The sequence below is a fragment of the Protopterus annectens genome, chromosome 2.part1 (genome assembly GCF_019279795.1).
Source record: "Protopterus annectens isolate FY-2018-M chromosome 2.part1, PAN1.0, whole genome shotgun sequence".
NCBI classification, from domain to species: domain Eukaryota; kingdom Metazoa; phylum Chordata; order Ceratodontiformes; family Protopteridae; genus Protopterus; species Protopterus annectens.
In genome coordinates this window covers 247,084,156-247,111,584 of record NC_056729.1, presented here as the reverse complement: position 1 = coordinate 247,111,584, position 27,429 = coordinate 247,084,156, and the positions used below count along the sequence as shown (strand labels likewise).

At 44.0% G+C, this 27,429-nt stretch overlaps 1 protein-coding gene across 1 annotated transcript in view; it reads left to right on the top strand.

The window, feature by feature from the left end:
• LOC122794008 (zinc finger matrin-type protein 1-like) overlaps positions 1 to 25,187 on the top strand; it is a 1,739,900-nt gene extending 1,714,713 nt beyond the window's left edge. Inside the window, exon 7 of the mRNA XM_044062104.1 lies at positions 23,773 to 25,187. Within this exon, the coding sequence (XP_043918039.1) occupies positions 23,773 to 24,601 (829 nt within the window). The 3' untranslated portion in view covers positions 24,602 to 25,187. The remainder of the gene's footprint in view (positions 1 to 23,772) is intronic.
• Positions 25,188 to 27,429: the final 2,242 nt, after the last annotated feature.

Below are 27,429 nucleotides of genomic sequence, written 5' to 3'. Positions count from 1 at the left end.
GTTTAAAACAGCTGATGCTTCTGATCTTCAGGGATGGTTTTCTCTTACAGGGAGTTTTATAAATACTGACAGAAGAGCAGATACTATAACTCCCAACTTCTTTGCTGAATAATTCAGCGCAATACCAATAATACCAGAATAAAGACTCAAAATCAGGAACATGTTTTAAATATTACTCTAATTCAGTTAAAAAGTTAATAGAATAACACATTTTGCATCGATATCCATTTTTTTGCTCAACAAGTATAAAACTCAGATATCTGGATTTATTGGTTGTCTGTAGTCCTGAATGATTCACAAGCAAATCAAACTTTTTATGAAGGGCAGAGCAAAATTATGGGCAAAATCAGGGAAGGTCTGTGAAATCAGCAGCAGCAACAGGTTTGCATTACTCCTCACTGAGGTAAATAAAATTGACTTACACCTGCCACTGTTTGTTAACTGCTAAATAGCAATCACTGATCTGGTGTGCCAGCACCAGTGGTACAAAACTAGTATTGCTACTGCTTGTGTGTGTGTGTGTGTATCAGTTATTTTTATCTGTGTCCACACACCCAGTAATGCCAGGACACATACATTATTCTTCTGGGTATCAGTAAAAAATGTTGCTAACAAGTAATTATATTTCAAAAGTGAGGCATAAAGTATGTCACAGAGCATTTAGACACTTAGATATTCTAAGAATCTGGGGGCCCCCACTCCCCAGATTATATAAATGGATACAGGGGGGCTCACTTAATCATCCTTGACTTTGTTGAAGCCCCACAAAAGCTTTTGCTGGTTGGGGAAAAGTGAGGAGAAAAGATGTATTAATTTTCTGATTACGCTCTTTAATCTGAACAGGCTATGATATGACCCTGTTAGGATAAAGCTGATAATGGCCTCTCCCCTCAACTATAGCCATGCTAATACCAGCCCTGCTTGGAAATGTTTGTACGGGAAGCTGCTGTAGGTTATGTGTGTGTGTGTGTGTGTGTGTGTGTGTGTGTGTGTGTGTGTGTGTGTGTGTGTGTGTGTGTGTGTGTGTGTGTGTATGTATGTAGGGGGGGGGGGTTGTGTGGTTATTACTTCTTTAATTTTCATCACATTCAAACCTTAGAGGTGTGCACATTAGGTCATTACAGCTTGTGTTTGGGTTCAGGACAGTGTGGTCATTATTTTCTTTTACTTTTCTCACAGACCTCAGAGGTGTACAAAGAAGGTTACTATGGCTTGTGTAGGGTCAGGGCACTGTCTAGGAACAACAAAGTAGAATATATTACTGCAGTAATTATTTGTTTCACTTTCCTCATAATCACACTTCAGGAATGCATGCAGGTGGGTAGAGGATGAGGAGGCATACTATGTATGTGTATGTCTGCAGTCACTTAAAATACATGAGTTTGAACCTCTGCTTTCATCCCAGCCAAACACCAGAGCGATGCTTAGGCAGTCGGTTTTTTTTTTGGGGGGGGGGGGTTGAAGGGAGGCAGGCATTTCCCAGATATGACTTGTGTGTCCAGACAACAACTAGCTTGTAAGTTTATTGTTGCTACAGTTTTGTCATCTTTGAACATTTAGTCTTGGGTACAACATATGTCTTTCTTGAAAGAAAAAAAAAATAAAAGACTGAAATTTTTTTATTACTCATGTTTTTCATTTACGCCACCACTGGATTAAAAGGCTGGGAGAATGCTGTAAAATACATGCCAGAACATCTATAACCAGATGGCTTCTTGGGCCCTGGCTTATTTGAATTATTTCCTAAATGGTTATTACTGTGCTGTCTTGGTCAGAAAAGGTGTGTTGACAGAATGGAAGGAAAATTAAAGCTGTACAGCAACACAATTTCTTTTCTCAATCATAATTTCTGTTCAAGTCATCATTGATTGAAAAGAATGTGTAAAAAGAAAAAAAAATCTTTAAAATGTAGTTCAGAGCATATATGGAGTTATGGCTTCCAGAAAAAGCTGAAGAGTAAGGCAAAATGAGAGAAACGGAAGAAAAAAAGTAGTGTGCATAGAATGGGAAGCCCAAGATGGAGGAAAAACAGGGGAAGACTGGAGGGTGTGAGTGTATGTGGGGGTGGGGTGCTGAAACAGTAGGTCTAGGGTGCCATTTCACCCAAGTCCAGACCTTTACATAAAGCTGCTGCAATGTATCATTGTTGCAACTAAATGCCAGTAACTGTAAATGTCACTGTGAGATGGTCCAACATAGTGTGCTACACAGGCCTGTCGTAATGTAAGAGTATTGTAGCTACAGGTCAGTCTGTGTGTACACCTCCTAAAAGTTTGCATTAGGAACTAAATGTTGCTGGTGGCAGTGACAACATGATACATAGACTTGAAGTGCCCAGGGGGCCCCCAACTTGACATTTGCTGGGGACCCCCAAAATGCTAACACTGGCCCTGCCTGCAGGGCCGCAGTTACAGGTTCTGTAGTTAGGAGGCATTCTTGGTTAAAGGAACAAAATCTGCCTGATCATGTTAAAGTTAAATTATTAGATGCACCTTTACAACATGATGCTTTGTTTGGTGTTAAGGCAGAAGAGGTGTTAAAGAAAATGGAGGACAAAGCTAAATCTATGCAAATGGTCAAATATTTTTTACAAATACAGCCACCTAGGTTTAGTAGACACTGGCCAACAAAGAATTGGTCCTTTCCTGTGTCAGACAGACCTCAAAGGGGCAGACCCAGACGGTCTAGAGGCAGATCCCAGGTTAATTCTGCTCAAAACAGTGGGGGGCTTTTACCTCCAAAGTTGGAGAAGACAAATCTCAACCATTCAGGAAACAGTCCCAATGACTTCCCCCTGCCTGCACCAAGCACTTATCTCCTGGCAGCCCCCTTAGGGGGAAAATTAGCACTTTTTTTCTCAAAACTGGCACATTATAACCCAGGACAAGTGGGTCTTAAATATCATGTCACAATGCTACAAGTTCCATTTCCATACCCTGCCAAAGGCAAACGGCTGGCCAGATCTGCCAAAAAATCAATGGGCAGAGGCACAAAAACAATTCTCATCCGTCATGGACATAGGGGCCATTCAACTAGTACCAGGGCAAGAGCAGGGAGAAGGATTTTACTCAAGACTGTTCTTGGCACCCAGAAAGGACAAGGCCTGGAGGCCAATACTGGGCCTATCTATTTTAAACACATTCCTGGATATACCAAACTTCAAGATGTTGACTTTGCAGCAGCTTCTGCCCATGCTGGGCAAGAAAGCTTGGCTTGTGACTTTAGACCTAAAAGAGGCATGCCTGCATGTCCCAATCAGACAAATATGCCAAAGATACCTCAGATTCAAGGCTGGCTCAATGCATTACCAATTCTCTGCACTGCCCTTTGGCTTATCCACTGCGCCCAGGGTCTTTACAAAGTACCTGACACCAGTAATTGCATTCTGCAGACAGAGGAATACAAATATATCCTTACTTGAACGACTGTCTAATTCAAGCAGAGAACAAGGACATTCTTCTACAGCATCTGGCGTTTGTGAAAAAACTTCTAACATGCCTAGGGTACACAGTCAACGAAAAGAAATCAAAACTAGTACCCTCTCAAGAGATAATATTCCTGGGTGCAAGCTTAAATACAACTGCCCAGATGGCTTATCTCACGCCAGACAAACAAAGGCAACTGACTACCTATTTCAAAATGCTGGCAACAAAGGCCCAGTTATCTGCAAGAAAAATTCTGCAGGCTTTGGGCTTCATGGCATCCTGCATCCTACTAATTCCATATGCAAGACTGCATATGAGGAAACTTCAATGGTACCTAAAAAGTGTTTGGTCTCAACATTGCCACAGCCTGGAAACTATGATTACTCTCATTCCCTGCCTGCAACAGGAGTTTCGATGGTGGGCAAAGGCTTGTCATCAAAACAAGGGACAGCCATTCACATTACCCCCAGCCAGGCAAACACTAACAACGGATGCATCAGATTATGCCTGGGGGGCCCACATGGCAGGAAGATACATTCAGAGCACGTGAACCTCAAACCAAATGCATCTGCATATCAATCAAAAAGAGATGCTAGCAGTTCAAAATGCCCTGACAGCCTTCAAGGACCTACTTCATCCAGGACAACTACTGATAAAGACAGACAACACCACGTTCATGTGGTATATAAACAAGCAGTGGGGCACTCATTCTTACCCTCTTTTCAGACTAGCCATGACTTTGTGGGACACAGCATCGACTTACCAAGTACACCTGCAGGCACAATTCCTGCCAGGAAGGAAAAGTACTGTGGCAGATGACCTAAGCAGAAACCTCATGGATCCCCACGAGTGGCACCTGGATCCATAAGTCTTCAGCATGATAACAAGGAAATGGGGATGCTCGGACATAGATTTATTTGCCTCCCCTCACAACTACCAACTAAAACGATTCTGCACAAGGATTTATCACAGACAAGCATGGAAAGTGGACGCCCTATCTTTCAGCTGGAAAAACCTATCAGTATACGCAATTCCCCCTCTGCCTCTCCTCCCCAAGGTACTCCTAAAGGTCAGACAGGAGAAGCCAAGGATGATACTAATTGCCCCAGACTGGCCACGCCAGTGCAGGTATCCAATACTAAGGAGCTTGTCTCAATGCCCAGCTTGGACCTTACCTCAGATACCTCATCTATTGTCCCAGCAAAACAATCAGATCCTGCGCAGCCAACTCAGGACTTTAAACCTGGCAGCATGGCGGATAATGTAGTCATACCAAACACACCTCTCAGTAAAGCTGTGATGGATGTCATTTTGGAGGTCAGAAGGCCTAGTACTAGAAAATCTTATGCTGGAAAATGGAAGAGATTTTGTGCTTGGAACCAGGCACAAGGCACAAGGAACTGATACAGCTGTGCCACATATTCCTCAGATTTTGCAATACTTAGCTGAGATGCTGGACAAAGGTCTATCTTTTTCATCTATTAAAATTCATGCCTCTGCCATTTTGGCTCATTACAATACAGAGCCACCAATCTTTTCTCATCCCTTACTAAAACAGTACCTCAGAGGAGCCAAAAACTTAAGGCCTCCAAGAAGATAACCATTGCCTGCATGGGACCTCAACTATGTCTTGGAAAAACTCACCCTGTCACCTTTTGAGCCAGCTGCTATGGCTGATATAAAGTTTTTATCTTGGAAAACAGCTCTGCTCCTAGCAATAACTTCTGCAAGACGAGTTTCAGAGCTTCAGGCACTCATGGCTGTGGAACTTTTTGTCATTTTTTATCCAGACAGGGTCTCTCTGAGGACAAACCCAACATTCATGCCTAAGGTGGTGTCCAGTGTGGCTCTTAACCAAACTATTCATCTGCCAACTTTTTATCCAAATCCACAGAACAAGGGGGAGAGAATTCTGCATTCTTTGGACGTACACAGACAGCTTAGATTCTACTTGGACAGAACCAAAGTTTTCCGAAAGACAAATTACTAGTGGCATATGCTGCAGGATCACAATGAAAGGCTATCTCAAAGCAGACTGTTTCAAAGTGGATAGGCCACTGCATTCGTTTATGCTACTTACACCATAGCAAGCCAGTGCCTAAGGGCATTAGGCCACATTCAACTAGAGCTGCAGCCACTTCAGCAGTCTTTCTCAGGGGAGTACCAACCAAGGACATTTTAGAGACTGCTACTTGGAGTGCAAATCCAGGGCAGGCTTTGCCACTGCAGTTCTGCAGGGCCTCATAGCCGCTCCTAATGCTGTTTAGCTCCAGCCTCCCATCCATAGCTTTGGGACTCTACCCAAATGTAATGACTGCAACAGTGAAACACGAAGAACATAGTACAATTGCGTACACTTACCATAAATGTAGATGTTAGAGTGTATTCACTGTTGCAGTCCAGGTTACCCACCCACCATCCCCCTTTTCTTCTGATGGAACCTATCTTACCTTCTTTGATTTATACAACCTATGTGGTGTATTTGCTTGTAGATGAAAGTAAAGTTTATATTGGTACATGTATTTATATGTATATAAATTACGGCTACCCTTTTAGGGGGCACCTGACATCTGGGGCAAGAAAAACTAAAGAAAATGGCGTCGGCCGCATCTTTTATACCCCTGATGACCTGACGTCAGGGAAGGGGCGACAGCGGCCGACGCAGGACCCAGGACTTTGAAATTCAGGCCGACTGAGGCAACCTGCCAGCAGGATTACCCAAATGTAATGACTGCAACAGTGAATACACTTGAACATCTACATTTATGGTCAGTGTACACAACTGTACTTTTCAGGGCATGATCTCAGCACTTTCAGTTCTCTGCACTTCCCCTTGGCTTATCTACTGCTCCCAGAGTTTTCACAAAATGTCTGGCTCCGGCCATTGCCTTTTGCAGACAAAGGAAAAGCGGCTCAAGCACCTGGCCTTTGTAAAGTCCCTACTAACCTCCTTAGGGTACATAATCAATGAAAAGAAATCCAAACAGATGCTCACCCAAAGGATTATATTCCTGGGAGCAAACCTGGACACAGCATCCCAGATGGCATTTCTTACACCAGAAAAACAACTTTTCCTGACAACCTACTTCTCTCAACTAGCCACCAGACCCCAGTTATCTGCAAGGAAGATCCTGCAAGGTCTAGGGTTCATGACATCTTGCATACTACTCATTCCATATGCCAGACTACATATGAGGAAACTTCAGTGGTACCTAAAAAGCCTTTGGTGTCAACACTCTTAAGACCCGGAGACTCTTATACCTATAATTCCTTGTCTCAGAAAATAATTTCTTTTTGTGGCCAACAGCATGCTCCCACAACAAGGGACTGCTTTTCTCCCCCCCCCCTGCCGCTCAGACCCTCACCACAGACGCATCAGACTATGCTTGGGGGGCACACCTGGATGGCAGGTGCATACAGGGCCAATGGAGCCCCCAGCAAATCCCTCTGCACATCAACCAAAAAGAGATGATGGCTGTCCAGCATGCCTTGATAGCTTTCAAGCTCCTTCTCTCCCCAGGGGCTCTCCTGATCTAAACAGACAACACCACTGTGATGTAGTATATCAACAAGCAGGGAGGGACTCAATCCTACCCTCTGTGCAGGCTGGCCATGACCCTTTGGCACACAGCCTCTGCCATGGAACTACACCTGTTAGCACAATTCTTACCAGGGTCTCTGAACTCTCGGGCAGACCAATTAAGCAGAAATCTTCTGAATCCACACTAGGGGCAGCTCAACAGAAGAACCTTCACCCTAATGACTCCAAAATGGGGCACCCCGAAAGTCTACCTTTTTGCCTCTCACTCCAGCCATCAGCTCAGCAAATTCTGCACCAGGGAAAATCACTGCATGGCTTGGAAAGGGGATGCCCTGTCCTTCCCCAGAATCAAGCTATCTGTGTATGCCTTTCCTCCACTACCTCTCATCCCCAGGGTACTGCTTAAAATAAAGGAGGAAAAAACAAGGACAATTCTTAAAGCTCCAGACTGGCCTCACCAGCACTGGTACCCCTTGCTGCGCAGCCTGTCCCCTCTGCCACCATGACATCTTCCTCAGATTCCAAACCTCCTGACAGAGAGGGAAGGGAAATTCATGCATCTCCAATTGCAGGCACTCAGTTTGGCAGCTTGGCTTATTCCCTAACCCCCGATCTATCTGCCAACCTCAGCAAACAGGTTCTATATGTTATACTTGAGGCCAGATGCTCTAGCACTAGAAAATCTTATGCTGACATATGGAAAAGGTTCCGCATCTGGATTCAGGCTAAGGGAGTCAATACGGCACAGCCCTCCCTCCCTCTCATCCTGGATTTCTTAGCTGACCTACTACACAGTGGCTTCTCTTTCTCCTCTATAAAAATTCATGCCTCTGCTCTCTCTGCTCATTTCCCCTCTGAGCAGCCCCTTTTCTCACACCCTTTGATCAAACAGTTCCTAAGAGGGGCTAGCAACTTGAGGCCACCCAGAAGAGCACAAACCCCAGCTTAGGACCTTAACTTTGTGTTGGAAAAGCTCACCCTGCCCCCTTTCGAACCAGCTTCTTCTGCTGAGCTAAAATTTCTCTCCTGGAAGACAGCTTTCATTCTGGCCATCACTTCAGCCAGAAGAGTCTCCGAGCTGCAAGCGCTCATGGCTCTGGAATCCTTCATCATCTTCCATACTGACAGGGTAACCCTCCGAACTAACCCATCCTTCATGCCCAAGGTGGTGTCCAGTGTGGCTCTCAACCAGTCCATTCATTTGCCCACCTTTTTTTTTCCTTATCCCCAGAACAAGGGGGAAAGGATCCTGCACTCTCTAGGTGTGCACAGACAGCTCAGATTCTACTTAGACAGAACTAAATCCTTCAGAAAGTCTGATCAATTGCTGGCTAGCTTTGCTACATGGGCAGAAGGCAAAGCCATCTCCAAACAAACCATTTCCAAATGGATAGCACACTGCATCCATTTCTGCTACAAACAACATGAAAAGCCTCCCCCCCCCAAGGGGGTCAGGACTCAGTCCACCAGGGCAGCCTCCACCTATGCAGCTTTCCTCAGAGGAGTCCCCACGAGGGACATCCTGGAGACTGCCACCTGGACATCTGTTCACACTTTTACCAAACATTCCCACCTGCCTCTCTCCTCCAAATCCAGGGCAGAGTTTGCCTCTGCACTCTTTTCCTCAGCTTTGGGAATCAACCCAAATGTGATGACTGCAACAGTGAAACATAAAGAACATAGTACAGTTGTGTACACTTACCATAAATGTAGATGTTCGGGTGTATTCAATGTTGCAGTCCTGGTTTCCCTCCCTCCATCCCCCTTTTTTCGTCTTTATACTTTCAAGGGACATATTGGTATTTACTTTCTACTGGTGGGGTTCTTCCACCAGAACTTGGCTCCTACTTGGGGGCTCCTGGCAGGTTAGGGCAAGAAAAACTGATGTAATGGTGTCAGCTGCCTTACTTTATACTACTGACAACCTGACGTCAGTCCTGAAGCGACAGCAACTGAAGCAGAAATACTAAGCCTCTGGTATTCGGGCCGGCTGAGGGCTGCCCTGGCAGGGATAACCCAAATGTGATGACTGCAACAGTGAATACACTCGAACATCTACATTTATGGTAAGTGTACACAACTGTACTTTCCTGTTTGAGCTCTAGATCTCTGGTTTCCTTTGAATAGGATTTTCTTAATACCTCTGTATTTATTTTTGTGTATTCATATACATATAATTTTTTAGAGGCTGTACATGTTGTTAATGGCAATCTTGATCTGAGGTAATTTAAGGGAGTGAAGCATGTTGGGTAGGGGAAAAGCTCGAGCTTTGGAGCCTAAAGCTTTGGAAAGCGGCCAAGTCAGATCCGAGGGTCGGACCCAAAACCCACAGGTTGAAGAAGAATGAAAATGGACAACACAGATAGAACGTTATGGTAAGTACGTAACTACTTTTTCTCTCTGCTACAGCTTCAGAGTAGGCTGCCTGATTCCCTTTATTTTATATGTATTTATTTATTGACATTTAATTACTAGGAAAGTCCGACTGGGTAGAAGCCCATTTTCAGTGGGGTCCTAGGGAGAAAAGCTCCAAATTATTAAAAAACATTTTAAGAACAATAATTTTACAATCTTTCAAAAATAAAACAAAAACATCTGCAGTTTAAGTAATTATAGCAAATTAGTGATATAAAAACATTGGCTAAGAATCAATACAAGTTATATGACAATCATTTAATATTTATAGAAATTTTAGACAGTTTGTAGAGAAATTAAAGGTAAGTTAGTCAATTATAAACAGTAATTGCAATATGAAGTGATGAAAAAACAGGCTTATGGTATATTTGAAGAGAGAGTCAGGGAGTAGAGTTTGACAGAAGTAAGGAAGTAAGTGAAGAAGGGAGAGTAAGGAGATATAAGGAAGGAAAAGGTACTTGTTTATATTTAGGGATAAAGTTTATCCTGGTTTTAAGCAAGAAGAAAGACGGATTTTAGCTAGAAGTCTTTCAGAGTGGTTTTGAAAGATGTAATTGAGGGTATTGACTTGATGGATAACAGGTAAGGAGTTCCAGACTTTAGCGGCCTGGTATGAGAACAGACAATGCCCAGCAGATTTGATAGATTTGTAGACAGGAGTTTTTGGTTAATGCATCACGATGACCGACTGGGAGTATAGTTGTGTAGAATGTGTTTTAGTGCTGGACAGGCAGATAGATGCTGGATAATTTTGTGGGTGGTAAGAAGTTGTGTATAGGTTCATAGGTAGGTACTAGGCTATCGGCCCTAGGGCCTGTGTAAGCCTAGCCATAAAGATTCCCTGGCTTCAGCCACTGAAAAAAAATATTTTCCTGTGCCCCTGTCGAGCAGAGCCCCAGAAGTGATCCCCGGGGTAAATTTCCTATTTCCCATCCAATTGTCCAGATTTTTCTTAAAAAGGGCCAATGAGGTGCTCTGTTTGACATTAATGGGCAGCTTGTTCCAGAGTATGGGAAGTCTCTGGGACAGAAACCTATCCCTTCAGCATGTTCTGTTTATTGGTGACAAGCTTTAGGTCCCTGGAGCATGTGGCCTGAAGGGATTGGGATTTTTTTTTAAGTGTAGCATGTCCAACAGCTCTGGGTTTGATACGGCTTTGTATGTTAGGCAGAGATCGTCACTGAGTAGGCGATATGCAACAGAGTAGAGCTGGAGTTTCTTAAGACAGTCTGCATAGGGCATCTGTTTGAGGCTGGTGATCCTCTTTGTGAGGTATTAATGCAGTCTTTCCGGTGCTGCAAATGTCCTGTGAGGTACTTCCCAAATGGGGCGTTGTACTCTATGATACGTCTAATGAAGGCTGAGTAGAGGGGAACAATGACCTCTTTTTTTTATATATGAGAAACCTTTTGTGATGAGGTGTGCCACACAGAAGGATTTCCTGACTACTCTGATGATGTGGTTATCAAAGGAGAGACTACTGTCCACCTGGGTCCCTAGGTCTTGTATCACACTTTCGGTGTTGAGTTGACTACCACCTATGTGTAGTTAATTGGCACAGTTTTTTTCCCAAAAGTGATGACTATGCATTTTTTAGTATTGAGCTTGAGGCCATGGCTTTGTTACCAGGCATCTGTCTCAGCGAGGCCCTTTTGTAGAATGTCCACATCAGTAGGGGATTCAATAATGGCTCCCAGTTTGCAATCATCTGTGAACCTTGTTAGCCATAAGCCCTCTGTGTTGGCCTGGACTTCAGAGAAGTAGATAATAACCAATTTAGACTTTTTAGTGGTGTTCAGTGCTGGGTTCTGAAAGGGGTATTTGTTGCATGTTTAGCAACTTTGTTATAGCATTGTTCAAGTTTTAATTTTTGTGAAGCGTGGAGGTTAGTAAGGATGGAAATGCGACAAAGAAGTGTGGGGGAAGAGATAAGTGGCAGGTGAGTTTTAGTTGCGTCGGTGAGAAAATTTTTGGCTCTGTAAAGCATCCCTAGTTTTTGATGAATTTTTCTTATGCAATTTTATATTTGCAGGTCGAATGTAAGCTTATCATCCACTATCACCCATAATAACTTGCAATAAGAGGTGACTTCAGTGTGGTTGTATTATTGAGAGATGGCTTCAAATTTTGTTCTTTCATGAAAGGGGGATTTGTGGAAAATAGTAGTAGTTTTGTCTTTTTTGTGTTGAATATGAGTTGTGAGTTGCAAAGCCATGATGTGAAATTGTTCAATCTCGCCGTTTGTTCTTACACACGGGTTCGGAGCCGATCCTCGGCTCCAAGTCGGCCGCATCACTAGCTCCGCATCTTCGAGAAAGCTCGAGGCACAGTAATATCCCATGATCCTCAGGTGCTAACCCTCAGATCTAGTTTACCGCTAGCAGCAGATTGCATATGAGAGGCTCGGGCCAGTATATTTTTTCTATATTGATATATATTTCTCTCTTTTTTTTTTTTTTTTTACAGATTTATAGTTATATCTTAGTGTTTAAATAAATAGTATAGTATAGGGGTGTTATTTGTGAGTATTTGACTAGATTAGTTAGTTTAATTTTTTTCTAGTTAAGGCCTACAGGTTTTTTCTGTCAGGATTGACAGTATTTTAAAATTTTTTTGCCATAACTCTCTCTCTTTTATTCTATATATATATATATATATATATATATATATATATATATATATATATATATATATATATATCATAGTGTACTATGTGTTTTGGATTTTTATATATATATTAGGTTAGATTTAAATTGTTGATTATTATTCCAAACTTTTAAAACTATTACACTTAGTGTTATATAGTGTTTTTTCTTAAGTGTGCTGTGTTTTTTTTGGACTTTTTCAAAAATGTCAGAGAAAGCCAAATCTGGCTGTAAAAGGTGTCAGTGCGGGCAGAAGATGTCCATTACTGACAACCACTCATCCTGCGTCTACTGTCTTGGCCCTCTCCACTTGCAGGAAGACTGTTCCATTTGTCATTCCTTTAGTGGGAGGGTCATGCTGGAAAGACGCAGGAAGTTGGTTGACAGAGGGTTGCTTAAACCCGAGGCTGAACAGGTATCCAAGTCTTCGAAGGGGTCGAAGTCTTCAAGAGTGTCGGAGCCCAAGTCATCGGCTCCGAGCACCTCTTTTCAGATTCGGACGCCGGCTCCTATGACCTCGGTGCCAGGTGTCGAGCGTTTATCTCTGACCGAGGCTCAGGTCTTGGAGCCGGTGTCAGAGGTACCACTGTCTGCTATCCTTCGCTCAGTGACGGCTTCGATCCCTTCGTCCTGTTCTTCGAGGCCCCTTTCCGACTCCGATGTGGACCGAGTGGTACAGAAGCTTATGGAGAACTCAGCTTTGTCCAAACTAATCGAGGTTTCGTCCCAGCTGGTTTCGAAACTCGAGATTATTCCTGTTCCCTCAACACTTCCTCCTCCGAGACCCGTCGAGTCATCGGAGCTAGGAATCGAAGAACCGATGATTGTAGAGCCCTCGGTGCCTAAGCCTCCAGTAGTGCTATCGGCTCCGTTGACCTCGACTCCTTCAAAACCAGCCGGAGAGTCTCGGAGCCGAAGATCTTTCCTAAGTTCCGGGGGGGATAGTCGAAGCGAGATATCGGTTCCGACTCTCCCCCTCGGTGCCTCGGCTCAGATCAGTTCGGCTCCGTCTTCGGTGTCGGAGCCCGTGGTTCCGATTCCGGAGAAACGACCACCTTCTTCGGATCGGGTCGGATCTTCGGGTCGGAGCACCGGTGCCTTTGACATTATGAGGAAGGTCTTGTCTGATCAGACACATACTTCATCAGTATCTTCTTCTCCTTCCCCAAAAGGTCCGCGTTCTGCTTCTGTGCCTTCAGCTCCTACCAAGCGTCGAGACCCAATGCCTCAGAAGTCCCCACAGGGCGACTCTGGTTCCTCAAATGCATCCCCAGAAGCTCCCGCTGGGGATGTTCCGAGGAAACGATTGTGCAAGAGGAGGCACATAGATTCCCCCAAGGAATCTCTCACATCTGACACTGATTTAGATGAAACAGAAGGGTCCCCACGGTCCCCCTCTGAGGATGTCTCGTTTGCAGACATTTTGGAAATCCTGAAACAAAGGGGGACTGGCAAACCCTTACCCCTTCTGTGGATGAATCGGTCTTGCTGAAGGCATTTGGGACTCAACCTTCTACCTCCTGGGTGACTTCGCCATTTGACGATCTCATGGATCTAATAGGCCGGAGGGCTTGGGAAACGCCCGATACAGTGGAACCAGTCCCTCGTAATCCAAATAAATACATGACGGCTCCCCGGGACAAATCTTATCTTACAAAAGGGGTTCCCATGGATACTATGGTGGTGGCGGCGGCCACTAAGAAAGAGATGTCTGAATCATCTTCCTCTGTCCATCGTCCTAGAATCCTTATTAGGAGGATGTGCATATTTAGTTCGGCGACTTTTTCCATCCGATCGCTCAACTACCTTATGCATTTCACGCGTTTACAGAGAGATCTCATTAAGGAACTGGGAGGTACTCTCCAGGGAAACACAGATGCTGCTGTCGCCGAGAAAGTGACAGCGCAACTTAATACCCTAAACTCCATAGTGAACTCATCCATGAGGCAGATTTCATACGCAGCCGAAGGGTCGAGTAGAGCAGCAGCTTCAGCGATCGCCCTGAGAAGGCAATCCTGGTTGCGCTTATGCTTCTTTGCGGAAGCCTTTAAGTCTTCCTTTGCCAACACCCCCTTTGATGGTGCCTCCTTGTTTGGGCCCAAAGTAAAGGAGATTCTCACGAGGTGTGAGCAAGAAGGGAAGACCCTGTCTGCCATAGGGGTCCGTTTTTCCATCCCATCTAGACCCTACCCTAAAGGGCAACGAGGAGGAAAAATGTGGTTCCGAAAGACTCCAGGATCCAAAATGACGCCCCCTCCAGAGGCAGAGGAGGGGGAAGAAACGGAAGACGCCGCCCAGGCGGCAGAGGGTGTCCGCAAAATCGGGGCAACAGAGAGACGTTCACTGGAAAGCCCTTCCAGCACTCCTGAGTACAGGCCCGACTGTCCTACTCTGGAGGCAGTCGGGGGTCGCTTGGCTTTATACCCAGAGGCCTGGCTAAATCTTACATCAGATTCCTGGGTAAAAAGCATAGTTACCAGAGGCTACAACATTCCCTTCATCAAAATGCCACCCAACTCCAAAAAGCTCCCAGACGTCCCACCCAGTCTGCGAGACCAGGCAACCGTAGAAATAGGAAGGTTGCTCGAAAACAGAGTCATCCAACCAGTCCCGGCGGACCAAATAAGATCCGGAACTTACTCAAGGTTCTTTTTAGTTCCAAAGAAAACAGGGGACTGGAGGCCAATTTTAGACCTCAGCAAATTAAATACCTTTGTGAAAAAGGAAAAGTTCCGGATGGTCATGCTACAGTTAATCCTTCCCTTTCTGCAGAAGGGCGACTGGATGTGCTCTATAGATCTCAAAGACGTGTACTACCATATCAAGATGGCCAGGGCGTCCAGAGATCACCTGCGCTTCCGGCTGGGAGCCAGTCATTTCCAGTTTCGCGCTCTGCTCTTTGGTCTCACCTCAGCCCCCAGGGTGTTCACCAAATGCATGGCAGTAGTAGCGTCTCACTTGAGACAAAGGGGATTCCGGGTGTTTCCTTATCTAGATGACTGGCTCCTATCCGCCACCACCGAGTATCGTCTTCTACAAGCCAGGGATTTACACCATCAGTCTCTGCTCTTCGCTAGGCATAACGGTGAATTTTGGAAAATCTGTCTTATCGCCGTCACAGCGTATCTTATTTATAGGAGCACAGCTAGACACCCCCCTGGCTCAAGTTACTCTCCCCCCACCAAGAGTGTCAGACCTCAGACATCAAATTTCGGTCCTTCTCCAGAGCAAGAGAGTCCCTGCACGACAAATATTAAGAGTACTAGGCTTGATGGCAGCCTTCCTTATTGTAGTTCCCTTAGGCAGGATGTATATGAGGATTCTTCAATGGATGCTATTTGCCCAGTGGTCATATCGACAACTTACACTGTCTCACGAAATCTTGATCACGAATTTTTGCAAGAAGGATCTCTTGTGGTGGATACACAGTCAAGATCTAACACTAGGACGACCGTTTGTATTACCCAGTCCGGTAGCAACTCTAACCACGGACGCTTCCCTGATAGGGTGGGGGGGATTCTTTCAGGGACAAACAGTCCAAGGTCAATGGTCCAACTTGGAGTACAATCTGCACATCATTGTTCTAGAGCTGAGGGCAGTGTTTCTAGCGTTGCATCACTTTCACAAGTCCTTACCTCAGGGAACATTGACAGTTCAGACAGACAACATGTCAGTGGTCTGGTACATAAACAAGCAAGGGGGAACCAGATCTTACCCGTTATGCAGAGAGGCCCTCAGAATTTGGCAATGGGCAAAGTCCACTGGACGCTTTCTGATAGCAACGCACATCCCAGGGACTTCCAACGTAATCGCGGACAGGTTGAGCAGAGCCATCCTGTTCCCTCACGAGTGGTCCCTCAAACCTCAAGTGGCAGAAGAGATCTTCCGCAGATGGGGCCAGCCTTGCTGCAACCTGTTTGCATCCCCATTGAATGCCAAATGCAGAAGCTACTTTGCCCTGTTACCCCCTCCAGGGGGTGTCCCCAGGGACGCACTGGTACACGATTGGCCCCCGGGTCTCCTTTATGCTTTTCTTCCTGTTCCACTAATTCCCAGGTTTTTGCAGAAAGCCAAACGTCTGGACAGGACCATAATACTGATAGCCCCATTCTGGCCTCGACAAATCTGGTTTCCCTTCCTTCAATCTCATCAAGTGGAGGAACCATGGATGCTGGACCCGGAGCCAGACCTGTTGACACATTCGTCAGGAGTTCCTCACACCTTCCTCAAGTCCCTCAAACTGACAGCTTGGCTGCTCCGCTTCCCATCTTAGCCAGGTCGGAGTTACTATCCCCTGCAGTACAACAAATTATTGTATCTTCTCACAAACCATCTACAAGGAAATTGTACAACAGCAAATGGAACCGTTCTGCGCACTGGGCCTCCAAACAAGGTATAGATCCATTCAGGGCTCCAGTACACAAGATACTAGATTTTCTTACCACACTTTTCAAGAAGGAGCATCAACGTCCACGATAAGGGTTCAACTGGCGGCTATATCCAATTTTCATACTGGCCGTGAAGATGGTTCTCTTATGTCACACAGGCTTTGTAAAGCCTTCATGAAAGGTACCTTTCACCTCTGTCCCCCCTTTCGTAATCCAGTAGCCCCTTGGGATCTTAATCTCATGCTGTCACAACTCATGTTGCCCCCATTTGAACCAGCAGCCACAACTCCGTTAAAATTTCTTTCGTGGAAAACACTTATTCTGGTTGCCATCACTTCCGCCAGGAGAGTTTCAGAGTTGCAGGCTCTATCTATCCAAACCCCGTACATGATTTTTCATCCAGATAGAGTAACCTTGCGCACCAATCCGTCCTTCCTTCCGAAGGTTTGTTCGATTCAAAACATCAATCAGTCTATCGAACTACCTACCTTCTTTAAAAAACATTCCAATAAGTTAGAATACACATTGCACAAATTGGACGTTCACAGGCAACTGAGATTTTACTTACATAGGACAAAAGAGTACAGAAAGTCAGACCAACTATTTGTCTCATATGCTGACCAAAGGAAAGGACAGGCAGTAACGAAAGTTACCTTATCCAAATGGCTCTCAGATTGCATAAATTTTGTATATGCTGAATCGAAACAGCAACTCCCTTTCAAACACAGAGCTTATTCTACAAGGGTAATCGCTACCTCTTCAGCCCATACCGCTCGTTTGCCTTTAGATACCATTTGTGCAGCGGCAACTTGGGCAAAACCACATACTTTTATCGCCCACTATAAACTAGACAAAAGCTCCAGGGACAGGGTGACGTTTGGTTCCACTGTACTCAGGAATGTTCTCCCTTGAGCCACCCATGAAACAGGAGCTAGGGACGCTACCCGTGTGTAAGAACAAATGGCGAGATTGAAAAATTTCACATTAATTAAGAAGTTATGTTCTTACTATAACGTTCCATGTGAATTGTTCATCTCGCCTTTGTTCTTACATTCCCCCCCTCCATCCCCCGTCCTGCGGTCTGGGAGAACGGGTTCAACTGAATTCCTTTTCAGCCTTTTCAAGATATTGTTAGCATATTATTGTACATTAGTAATGGCATCTTTTCTCCTCTATTTGAGGGCAGGGTTCCAGACACTATGTAGTATCTGTTTATAAGTGTTCAAGACACAGTTCTAAAGGGGATTCTTCTGGTATAGCAAACTAGATCTGAGGGTTAGCACGTGAGGATCATGGGATATTACTGTGCCTCGAGCTTTCTCGAAGATGCAGAGCTAGTGATGCGGCCTACTCGGAGCCGAGGATCGGCTCCGAACCCGTGTGTAAGAACAAAGGCAAGATGAACAATTCACATGGAACGTTATGGTAAGAACATAACTTCTTATTTCAGTGGCTCTTGAAGCTTCCTGAGTAATTTTTGGAGGTATACCATGTTGTTAGATGTGTAACTGATAGTAGTCATCTGTGTGTTGCAGTAGGGTGGCTTGTTGTGTGGATGTTTAGAAGATGTTTTTGAAAATGTTAAGAGGAGGAGACCAATAATAGAGCCTTGTAATACACTGGTGGTGACCAGGAGGTAAGGAGAGTGCATGGAGTGCCATTTTACTGACTGATACCTATTGTATAGGTAGGTTTTGAACCACAGAAGGGTGGGCTGAGAGAGACCTAGTGAGAACATTTGAAGTAGAAGTTTGCTGTGACAAGCTGTGTCGAAGACAAGTCTAGAAATAAGGAACAGACTAGTTTGCCTATTGGCAGTATCTGTATAAGTTAGTGCTATTACTATGGGAAGGATGGGAGCCATGTTGTGAATGGGATAGTACTTCTTCCTGCAGAAGATAGTCTAGCAATTGTTTTTGAATACATTTTTCAAGTATTTTGGTCAGGGGATATAAGATTGTTATTGATCTAAAGTTATTAATGTCTGTTGAATTTCTTGGTTTGTGCAGAGGGATAATGTGTGACTTTTTCCAGAGAGAGGAAACTTGGGATTCCTGGACTGACCTATTATAAGGTTTGAGACAGGATTGGAAATGCCATTGACTACTATGTTTAGGGACTTGCTTGAAGGTCATAAACTGAGGAAGAGCACGTTTAAATTTCAGTAGTTTTATATAGTATGTGGGCACATGTTTGAAGGTGGATGTGATGATATGTGGCTGTTGGGCAGGGTTGGGATCAGATGTTGAAGAATCGTTGGTTAGAGATGCTATACTATCTATAAAATAAGAGTTGAACAGTATTGCAGTTTCAAGTGGTGAGTTGTTGGTACAGGGGTTTGGATTGAATTTTTGGCCAGGACGTAAGATTTATTTAATGGATTTCCAGAATATTTTAGGGTAGAGTTTAGTGTTGTTATGAAAGTTGCTCACCCTCGGGTCAATTATAACTGAGAGCAATCAGTTTATAGCCAGTACAAAGCAATTAACAAAGAAATATGAAGTAAAACAGGTTTTCTGTCATTTCCTGAGGCTAATTAACTGGCATGTGCAGTATAATCTACTGGTTATGAAAAAGGGGACAGTAGCCAACCTAGTTAGAGGTCCTTAGAGTGCACGCATGATTTCACAGAGACTTGCGGTCACAGAGCAGGCATGTATTTGACTGATTAAAGTTAACATACACAAGGTTCTTCATGATAAATTTGCTTACATTATGCAATGAAAAAATTATTTTGTAAACTTGAAGGAGTAGGGCCTTGTGGCAGAGCTCCTGCAGTATCGAGGTCAAATGTAGTGACCACAGGCTATTATGCAATGACAAAATTCTGTGTAAACTTGTATGAATAGGGCCTTGTGGCAGAGCTCCTGCAGTATTAAAGTCAGATGTCACTGCCAGGCTATTATGCAATGACAAAAATGTCTATAAACTTGTAGGACTAGGGCCTTGTGGCAGAGCTCCTGTGGTATAGAAGTCAGGTCTAGTGACTGCAGGCTGTGCTGTATAAAGGAAGTAGTGACTGAGTGTAAGAGACAACCCATAATGATATTGTGTATTAGGCAAACTCAGTCTGAGGTAATGTTGAAGTTTGAGAGGATTATGAATACAGCTCCTAAGTCTGAAAAATGGCTGAAGTTGGATCCAAGACAGATCCGGAACCCATTGTTTAAGGAAGGATGGAAAGAAACAGCATGAATGCATCATTATGGTGAATACATAACTTTTGTTTATGTTTTATAAAAACGTGTTGCCAATTATTGGAAAATTCTACTCCTCTTCATTTTCATGTTAGAAAGTTAGGCATGTTATATAAACTAGAAATTAGACATTGTTTTGCAATAAATGAAACCTGATCTCTTAATACATTGTTAGTTACAAACTGCCCCATCTATTCTTCAGGTTCTCTTATCACCTCTGTACATCGCACTGGTATGCACCGCCTTGCACGCTGTTCAACAATACTTCCATGTTATTTCATCCCAGTACATTTCACTTTAGTAAACAGTACCTTATTACCTAGTAGCATCATTTAGTGTACAGTCATTATGCCTTATTCTTCAGTTAGAAAGCATAATTTTAAATGTCTCGTATTACCATTGTTAGTGTGAAATCGGTTGCTGTGGTGCAGCGGTTAGCATTGTTGCCTCACAGCAAGAGGATGTTCTTCGTGTTTCACTGTTCCAGTCATCATATTTGGGTTATCCCTGCCAGGGTAGCCTTCAGTCAGCCCGAATACCAGTATTCTCCATCGGTTGCTGTCACTCCAGGACTGATGTCAGGTTGTCAGTGGTATAAAATAAGGCAGTCGACATTATTACATCAGTCTTTCTTGCCAAGGAGCCCAAAGCAGAAGCAGTTTGCACGAATGCCGGTTGGCCACTACCTGAGTTTTCCATTTCCGAATTGAAGTTGAAGACTTCTAAAGCTAAGTACCCCATTGGAGATCCTTCTTTCTTGCTCTAAGCAGTCAGAAAAAGTTGACAATTGTCTCGCCTGTTGAAAGCAAATACCACACTGACACTTTCATTGTTACTGCATCTCTTGCTTAGGCCCAGACCACAGTGTCCCCCACTACCGCTTTTGTGCTTTGTTCAACGCCAGAACTTTACGTCGTCAGGCCCTTATTGTAGCTAGATATGTTCACTCTCAGTCCTCGAATTCTGATATGGCTTCAGTAAGCCATCCGACTGGAGATCTTCCGAAAAAACGTAAGGATAAAGTCAGAGACAGACCGCACAGGTCCAAAACTGCCAACGCTTCCGTTAAGCTAGTCGTCAGTTTACCAGTCCTCAGTGAGGCGCTGTCGCAGCCCCTGATGCCCGCTTCTGTGGATATGCAGGCCACTACGAGACCCTTTTGGAGTCTGGTATGCCGCTAGACTCTTCATTGACTAAGGATCTTGCAGATGTCTCTACCTTGGATGGGTCAAGAGCTGCTGAGCTGGCACCGGCTTCCGAGGAAGTACTTCACACTACCGATTCTCGACACAGAGTGACAACTTCTTTCGCGTCTACCGTTCTTTCGAAAACTGCTGAGTTTCTAAGGCCCAAGCTGCCCAGACCCTCACCACAGATGCATCAGACTATGCCTGGGGTGCATACCTGGACGGTAGGTACATTCAGGGCTAATGGAGCCCAAATCAAATACATCTGCACATCAACCAAAAAGAGATGTTAGCTGTTCAGCACATTTTGACAGCCGTCAAACCCCTACTCTCCGCAGGGCCTCTACGGATCAAAACAGACAACACCACTCGGCCTCAGCCATGCAACTACACCTGTTAGCACAATTCCTGCCAGGCTCTCTAAACTCTCTGGCAGACAACTTAAGCAGAAATCTTCTGGACCCAACACAAGTGGCAGCTAGACCAAAGAACCTTCACCCTTGTAACCCAGAAATGGGGTACCACAAAGGTCGACCTCTTTGCCTCCCACTCCAACCATCAGCTCAGCAAATTCTGTGCCAGAGAACCCCACAGCAAGGCCTGGAAAGTGAATTCTCTATCCTCCCAATGGGTCAACCTCTCGGTCTATGCATTTCCCCATCTACCACTAATTTCAAGGGTACTGCTCAAAATAAGGGAGGAAAAACCAAGGACAATCCTGATTGCCCTAGACTGGCCACGCCAGCACTGGTACCCACTTGTCACCCCTGCCACCATGGCATCTCCCTCCTATCCCAGCACTCCTGACCCAGAGGAATGGAGAATTCATGCATCCCCAATTGTAGATCCTCAGTCTGGTAGCCTGACTTATTCCCTGACCACTTCACAAGCTGCCAATCTAAGCAAACAATTTCTAGATATGATACGTGAGGCCAGATGCCCTAGCACTAGAAAGTCTTATGCTGACAAGTGGAAAAGGTTTTGCACCTGGATCCAGGCTAAGGGAGCTGGAATGGCACAGCCCTCTCTACCTCTCATCCTGGCCTACCTGCCGGACCTACTACACAGGGTCTATCCTTCTCTTCTATAAAAAATTCATGCCTCTGCCATCTCTGCTCATTTCAGCTCAGAGCCACCTCTTTTCTCTCACCCTCTCTTCAAACAGATCCTAAGAGGGGATAACAACTTGAGGCCATCCAGAAGAGCACATACCCCAACTTGGGACCTAAACTTTGTGTTGGAAAAGCTCAACCTGCCCCCCTTTGAACCAGCAGCTTCAGCAGAGTTAAAGTTTCTCTCTTCGAAGACAGCCTTGCTTCTGGCCATCACTTCAGATAGAAGAGTATCCAAGCTACAAGCACTTATGGCTGTAGAGCCCTTCATCATTTTCCATGCTGGCAGGGTCTCCCTCAGGACTAACCCATCCTTCATGTCAAAAGTGGTGTCCAGTGTGGCTCTCAACCAATCCATTCATTTACCCACCCTTTTCCCAAACCCACAAAACAAGGGGGAAAGGATTCTGCACACTCTAGATTTGCACAGACAGCTCAGATTTTACCTATACAGGACTGAATCATTTAGAAAGACTAATCAATTGTTAGTCATCTTTGCTGCAGGAGCAGAGGGCAAGGCCATATCCAAACAAACCATTTCCAAATGGATAGCACACCTCATCCATTTCTGCTACAAGCAGCACGGGAAACCTCCTTCCAAGGGGGTCAGGACACATTCTACCAGAGCAACCTCCACCTCTGCAGCTTTCCTCAGAGGGGTACCCACCAGAGACATCCTGAAGGCTGCAACATGGAAATCTGTTCATACCTTCACTAAATATTACCACCTGCCTGTCTTCTCCAAATCCAGGGCAGGCTTTGCCACCGCAGTCTTGCAGGGCATCCTAGCCAGCCCACAGTCTTCTTGAGTGTCTCCACCCTTTTGTTCAGCTTTGGGAATCAACCCAAATGTGATGACTGCAACAGTGAAACACAAAGAACATAGTACAGTTGTGTACACTTACCATAAATGTAGATGTTCGAATGTATTCACTGTTGCAGTCTTGGTTTCCCTCCCTCCATCCCCCCAGTCTCTCTCTCAATTTCTCACACACTCTCTCTCTCTCTCTCTCTCTCCTTGCAAGGAATTTTTGGTATTTACTTTCTGCTGATGGTGTTCTACCACCATAACCTAGTTCCCTCTCGGGGGCTTCTGACAGTGCAAGAAAAACTGATGTAATTGTGTCAGCTGCCTTATTTTATACCACTGACAACCTGATGTCAGTCCTGGAGCAACGGCAACAGATGCAGAAATACTAAGCCTCTGGTATTCGGGCTGAATGAGGGCTTCACTGGCAGGGATAACCCAAATGTGATGACTGCAACAGTGAATACACTCGAACTTCCACATTTATGGTAAGTGTACACAACTGTACTTTCTCCGGTTTGATTCTCGGCTGGAGCACCTTCTGTGCAGAGTCTGCATGTCCTCCCTGATGTTGACCGAATTTTAAAGACATGTAGGTAGGTTCATGTGTGTATGCCTTCAGTGAAGGGCTGGCAACTGGACACCATAAAAACTCCACTAACAATCAATCTGTGGACCAGTGATCCACTGTGGTGACCCCTAACTGAGAAAGCTGAAAGGTAAGACCATTGTTAGTGTGAAACAGCTGTCTTGAGTTGTATTCAAACAGTCGCTTAAGACAGATACCAGTGTTTGAAATTAGCTTATATGAATTGCTAGATTCTAATAAGTATAGTTACACGTTTTTAGTATAATGTTGTTTTATTTATTTCAATTAAAACTACTTTAAAAAATTGTTACACAGATTTATATATTCAAAACATTTGTAAGTTTTCATACAGCATATCCAGAGCTTTAAGTAACATCAAACGTTGTTTAAGATGTTTAAGGAAAGTTTATACTTTAATGCAGTTTAAAGACATTAATTTTATTATTATTATTATTACTATTACAGAGAGTCAATAGTTGTTAATTTAATGAAGAATTCAAAGAAGAAGTATGATTCTTTCCAGGACGAATTAGCAGATTACATTAAAGTACAGAAGGCAAGAGGATTGGAGCCAAAAGTGTCTTTCAGGACAGCTGAAGAACATGGTGGTTATAACAGTGATGAAGAGGATGAAATTTCAAGTATTTCTGGAGAAGTTGGACAAAGTAGCAGGAGCGCACAGATGGAGCATTTGTGCACTCATTCAGAAGGTCCTATGTTGTATACTGCAATTAAAAGTCAAGTGTATAGAGGATCTTTGCATAATAATCATGTGGAGATGGAATATAAGCAAAACCATCATCTTAAAGTAGACTGCAGTCAAGATAAAACAATTCCTTTGCCAAACTCTTCTTTAGGAGATGGCCAAGATTCATCAGAGACAGACTCTTCTGAGCACCAAGAACATGTAACCTCTGACAACAGCAGTGGTTCTTGTAAAAGAGAAGGTAGACTTAGTCGGAGAAACAGAAAGGAGAAATGGAGGAAGGACTGGTATTTGAAAGGAGATGCTGAAGACTCAAAACACAAAAAGAAGAGGTACAGTGATTCAGATTCAGAAAAAGAAGAGAAACATAGACATAAAAGACTAAAGAGGTGTAAGCAGGCTACAGAATCTAGTGAGGAGGACAGAGTGAAACACAAGAAACAAGGGAAGAACAAGCACAAGGTACCAGCTGATAAAGTTAGAACAACAAAACGCACAAAGCACAGAAGAGAGAAGAAAAAGAAAGAAGAACACGAAAGAACTGAGGAAGAAATATTATGGGATGAATCTATTTTGGGTGTGTGTTAGCACATGTAAAAAGTTTACCAAGAACAAAAAATATTTTAACAAATTATTATAATTAAAATGAAAAACATCTTATTTGCTGCTTTTCACAGTGTCACATATACGTTAGAGTCACTAAAAGTTTATCAGAATTTGAATTTGTATAACATGGTAAAGATTGGAATCCCATGTAAACTTCATGGCTTTGAGAAACAGGGCAGTATATACAGTGCTAGCTTACGTTCTTGTTAATTATGTAAATTTTGGGGTGGATATTTAGCCATTGTAAGAGCTGAACTTCTAACTAACCAGTGCCATTTGTTGTGTAGCCTTTCCTCATTTTTAGTAGTCTTTCTTCCATTTCTGTAAGCTAATTTTTGTCTTGCACTTTTGCTTTATTCTGTTGGCTGTCATCCACAGTTTTTGTCTTCCCACAGTGCTACCATTATTCATTGAGCTGTATGTTGTTTCACCAGTATTTCATTCACTGTTTAGCTTGTTTTCTAACAGTTGAATGTAAAATGTATTTGCCAATTTTTCAGACTTGGTTTGTAAAGCAGGTTAGAATATAGGGACAGGTAATCTTGAAAATTAAACATTTCCATTTATAGGCTGTTTTTTGCTTCTGGTGCTGTATAATCCTGACATCTGCTAATACAATGCAGGGTGCAAGAAGTTGTGGTTGGAAGAACACATAAATCCTTAGAAATTGCTAAAGAAAATTAAAAAAATGGTAGGATTAGAGACTAGTTAAAGAATAACAGTTGGATTAAAGTGATAAAAAAGCCAAGATGAGTTAAATCCATTCATCTAAAAATTTATGAGTATGAGTTAAAAAAGGAAATCCAAACTGAAAATGCCTTCAGTTTCTAATGGTAAAACAAGCTTAAAGGCTCCTAATGCAAAATTGGTATATAAAACAAATGTATCAGAAGTGCAACTAATATTCTCTCCCAGTGCAGGAAAGCAAAGCAAAATGTGTAGTACAGTCTGTAGTCTTCAGACAAACCTCAAGTTTTAAAGAACCATTCATTTTCAGCCTAATTTCCTCATTTGAGTGTAACATTCCTTTAAGAAGGGGAGGGCTGAGGGTGAAGGTGTGATTTATCTTGCTGAACAGGATTCTATAACTTTATAACATGGTAACAGAGTGTGCCCCCTTCTTTTTGATGGCTACGTTATTTCAGGTTGAAGAACTGAAGCAAGTCACCTAGTATCAGTCATTTTCCAGTTCATGGGATGTCCTTCTATTCTCATATTGCAGTATTCATTACTGTAGGGAGGTTGCTGCCTGCAGCACTGGACAGCTGGCCAGTATATCAAAGTCTTAAGAGCAGGGGTACGTGCGACGTTTGATGTCATAGCCATAAACTGATGGCTGTAAAGGAGCCGTCTGCTCATACCCACTTCAGAACTTTACTGCCGCAGTGACCTTCAGACTTTTAATCACCAGCTTCTGGAAGCAGTTCGCTCATTTGATGGCTGTCCACTTCAATAAGTACCCCTGGGTTTTTTTTGTTTTTTTATTCATTAGCTTTTCAGACGTACATGTCAACTAGAATGGGAAAGTGTGCTTGTGGAAGACAAATTCCACACAAGGATACACACACGATAAGTGCTTGTTTTGTCTAGGGGAGGCCCACAACCATACGTCTTGCAACATTTGTAAATTGTTTATGCCTAAAACTCTTCTCAGCCATCTGGCTGCTCTCAAACTCTGTCTAGAAAACCAGAGACCTCAGTGTCTAGCATTAGGTATGGAGGTCGGCGGGGTAGGTACTTCCGATGAGCCACCTAGGAAGAAGGACAAAAAAGGTAGGCCCGATGCCCATGCTGCACCTCAGGAGTCCAGTTAGACTCGCAAGGCAGATGTTATCCCAGGGTCCCATCGGATGCCTGTTTCTCAGTTGAAACCGGGAACCATAATGGAAGCCGGCCTGACAGAAAAACTGAGCATGTCCCCTGAGGTTGATCAGCCATCAGTTCCTGATGGCAAGGGGGAACCACAGCTTGTGGCATCGGAGGAGCCTACTCCTGCTCTGCAATCTTCCAGATGTTTGCTTCTAAATCCACCCATCCTTCAACTTCCCTGCAGAGAAAACAAAAATTAAATTGTATGAAACAGCAGTCTGCCTATGGATGGGATGTCTTCTCCCAAAATCTTTTCAGGGCATTCCAGGCCCTACAATCACAGGTGCCTCCACGTGCTGCTACTTCTGTGAAGGCCTTAGAAGAGTCTGAGGAAAAATACTCCTCCTCTGAAGACTCCCTTACCTATTGCTCTCAAATTGAATCCCCCAAGGACTTCATTACCCCTGAGGAAGAGGACTCTATTAGTACTGAATTTCCAGGGGAATAATTTTCTTTTGGAGATACCATCTCACTCATGCGATGTCTCAGATACCAAAAAGAGGTATTTTGAATTACTTCAGATAGACCAACCATCACCATCTGCAGTCCCTGCCTTGCTTCCAGCTGCTTCACACACCCCTGATTCTCAACTCCCAGCTTCTAAGCACACAGGTTCTATAAAGTTCCTCAGGATACCCAATACCTGCTTAAGAACCCCCCCCCCCCCTGCAGACCTTGCAGTCATAGCAGTCTCAGCTGACAAATCCTTCAGGCAGCTGCCTTCTTCCTCTTTATTCCCTACTGACAAGGACAGCAAGTTTATGAATAGGCTAAGGAAGCAAGTCTATACTTCTTCCACTCTTGCCATCAGAGCCGTAAACTATCAAACCCACATGGCCGGGTTTGTTTAGCACCCTTTCTAAGGCTGCAGCCCTCTTGCCTGATGTACCAGACTCATCTGCTAAGGCCCAACTAAACTCCCTTCTCTCCACTGCCTCACA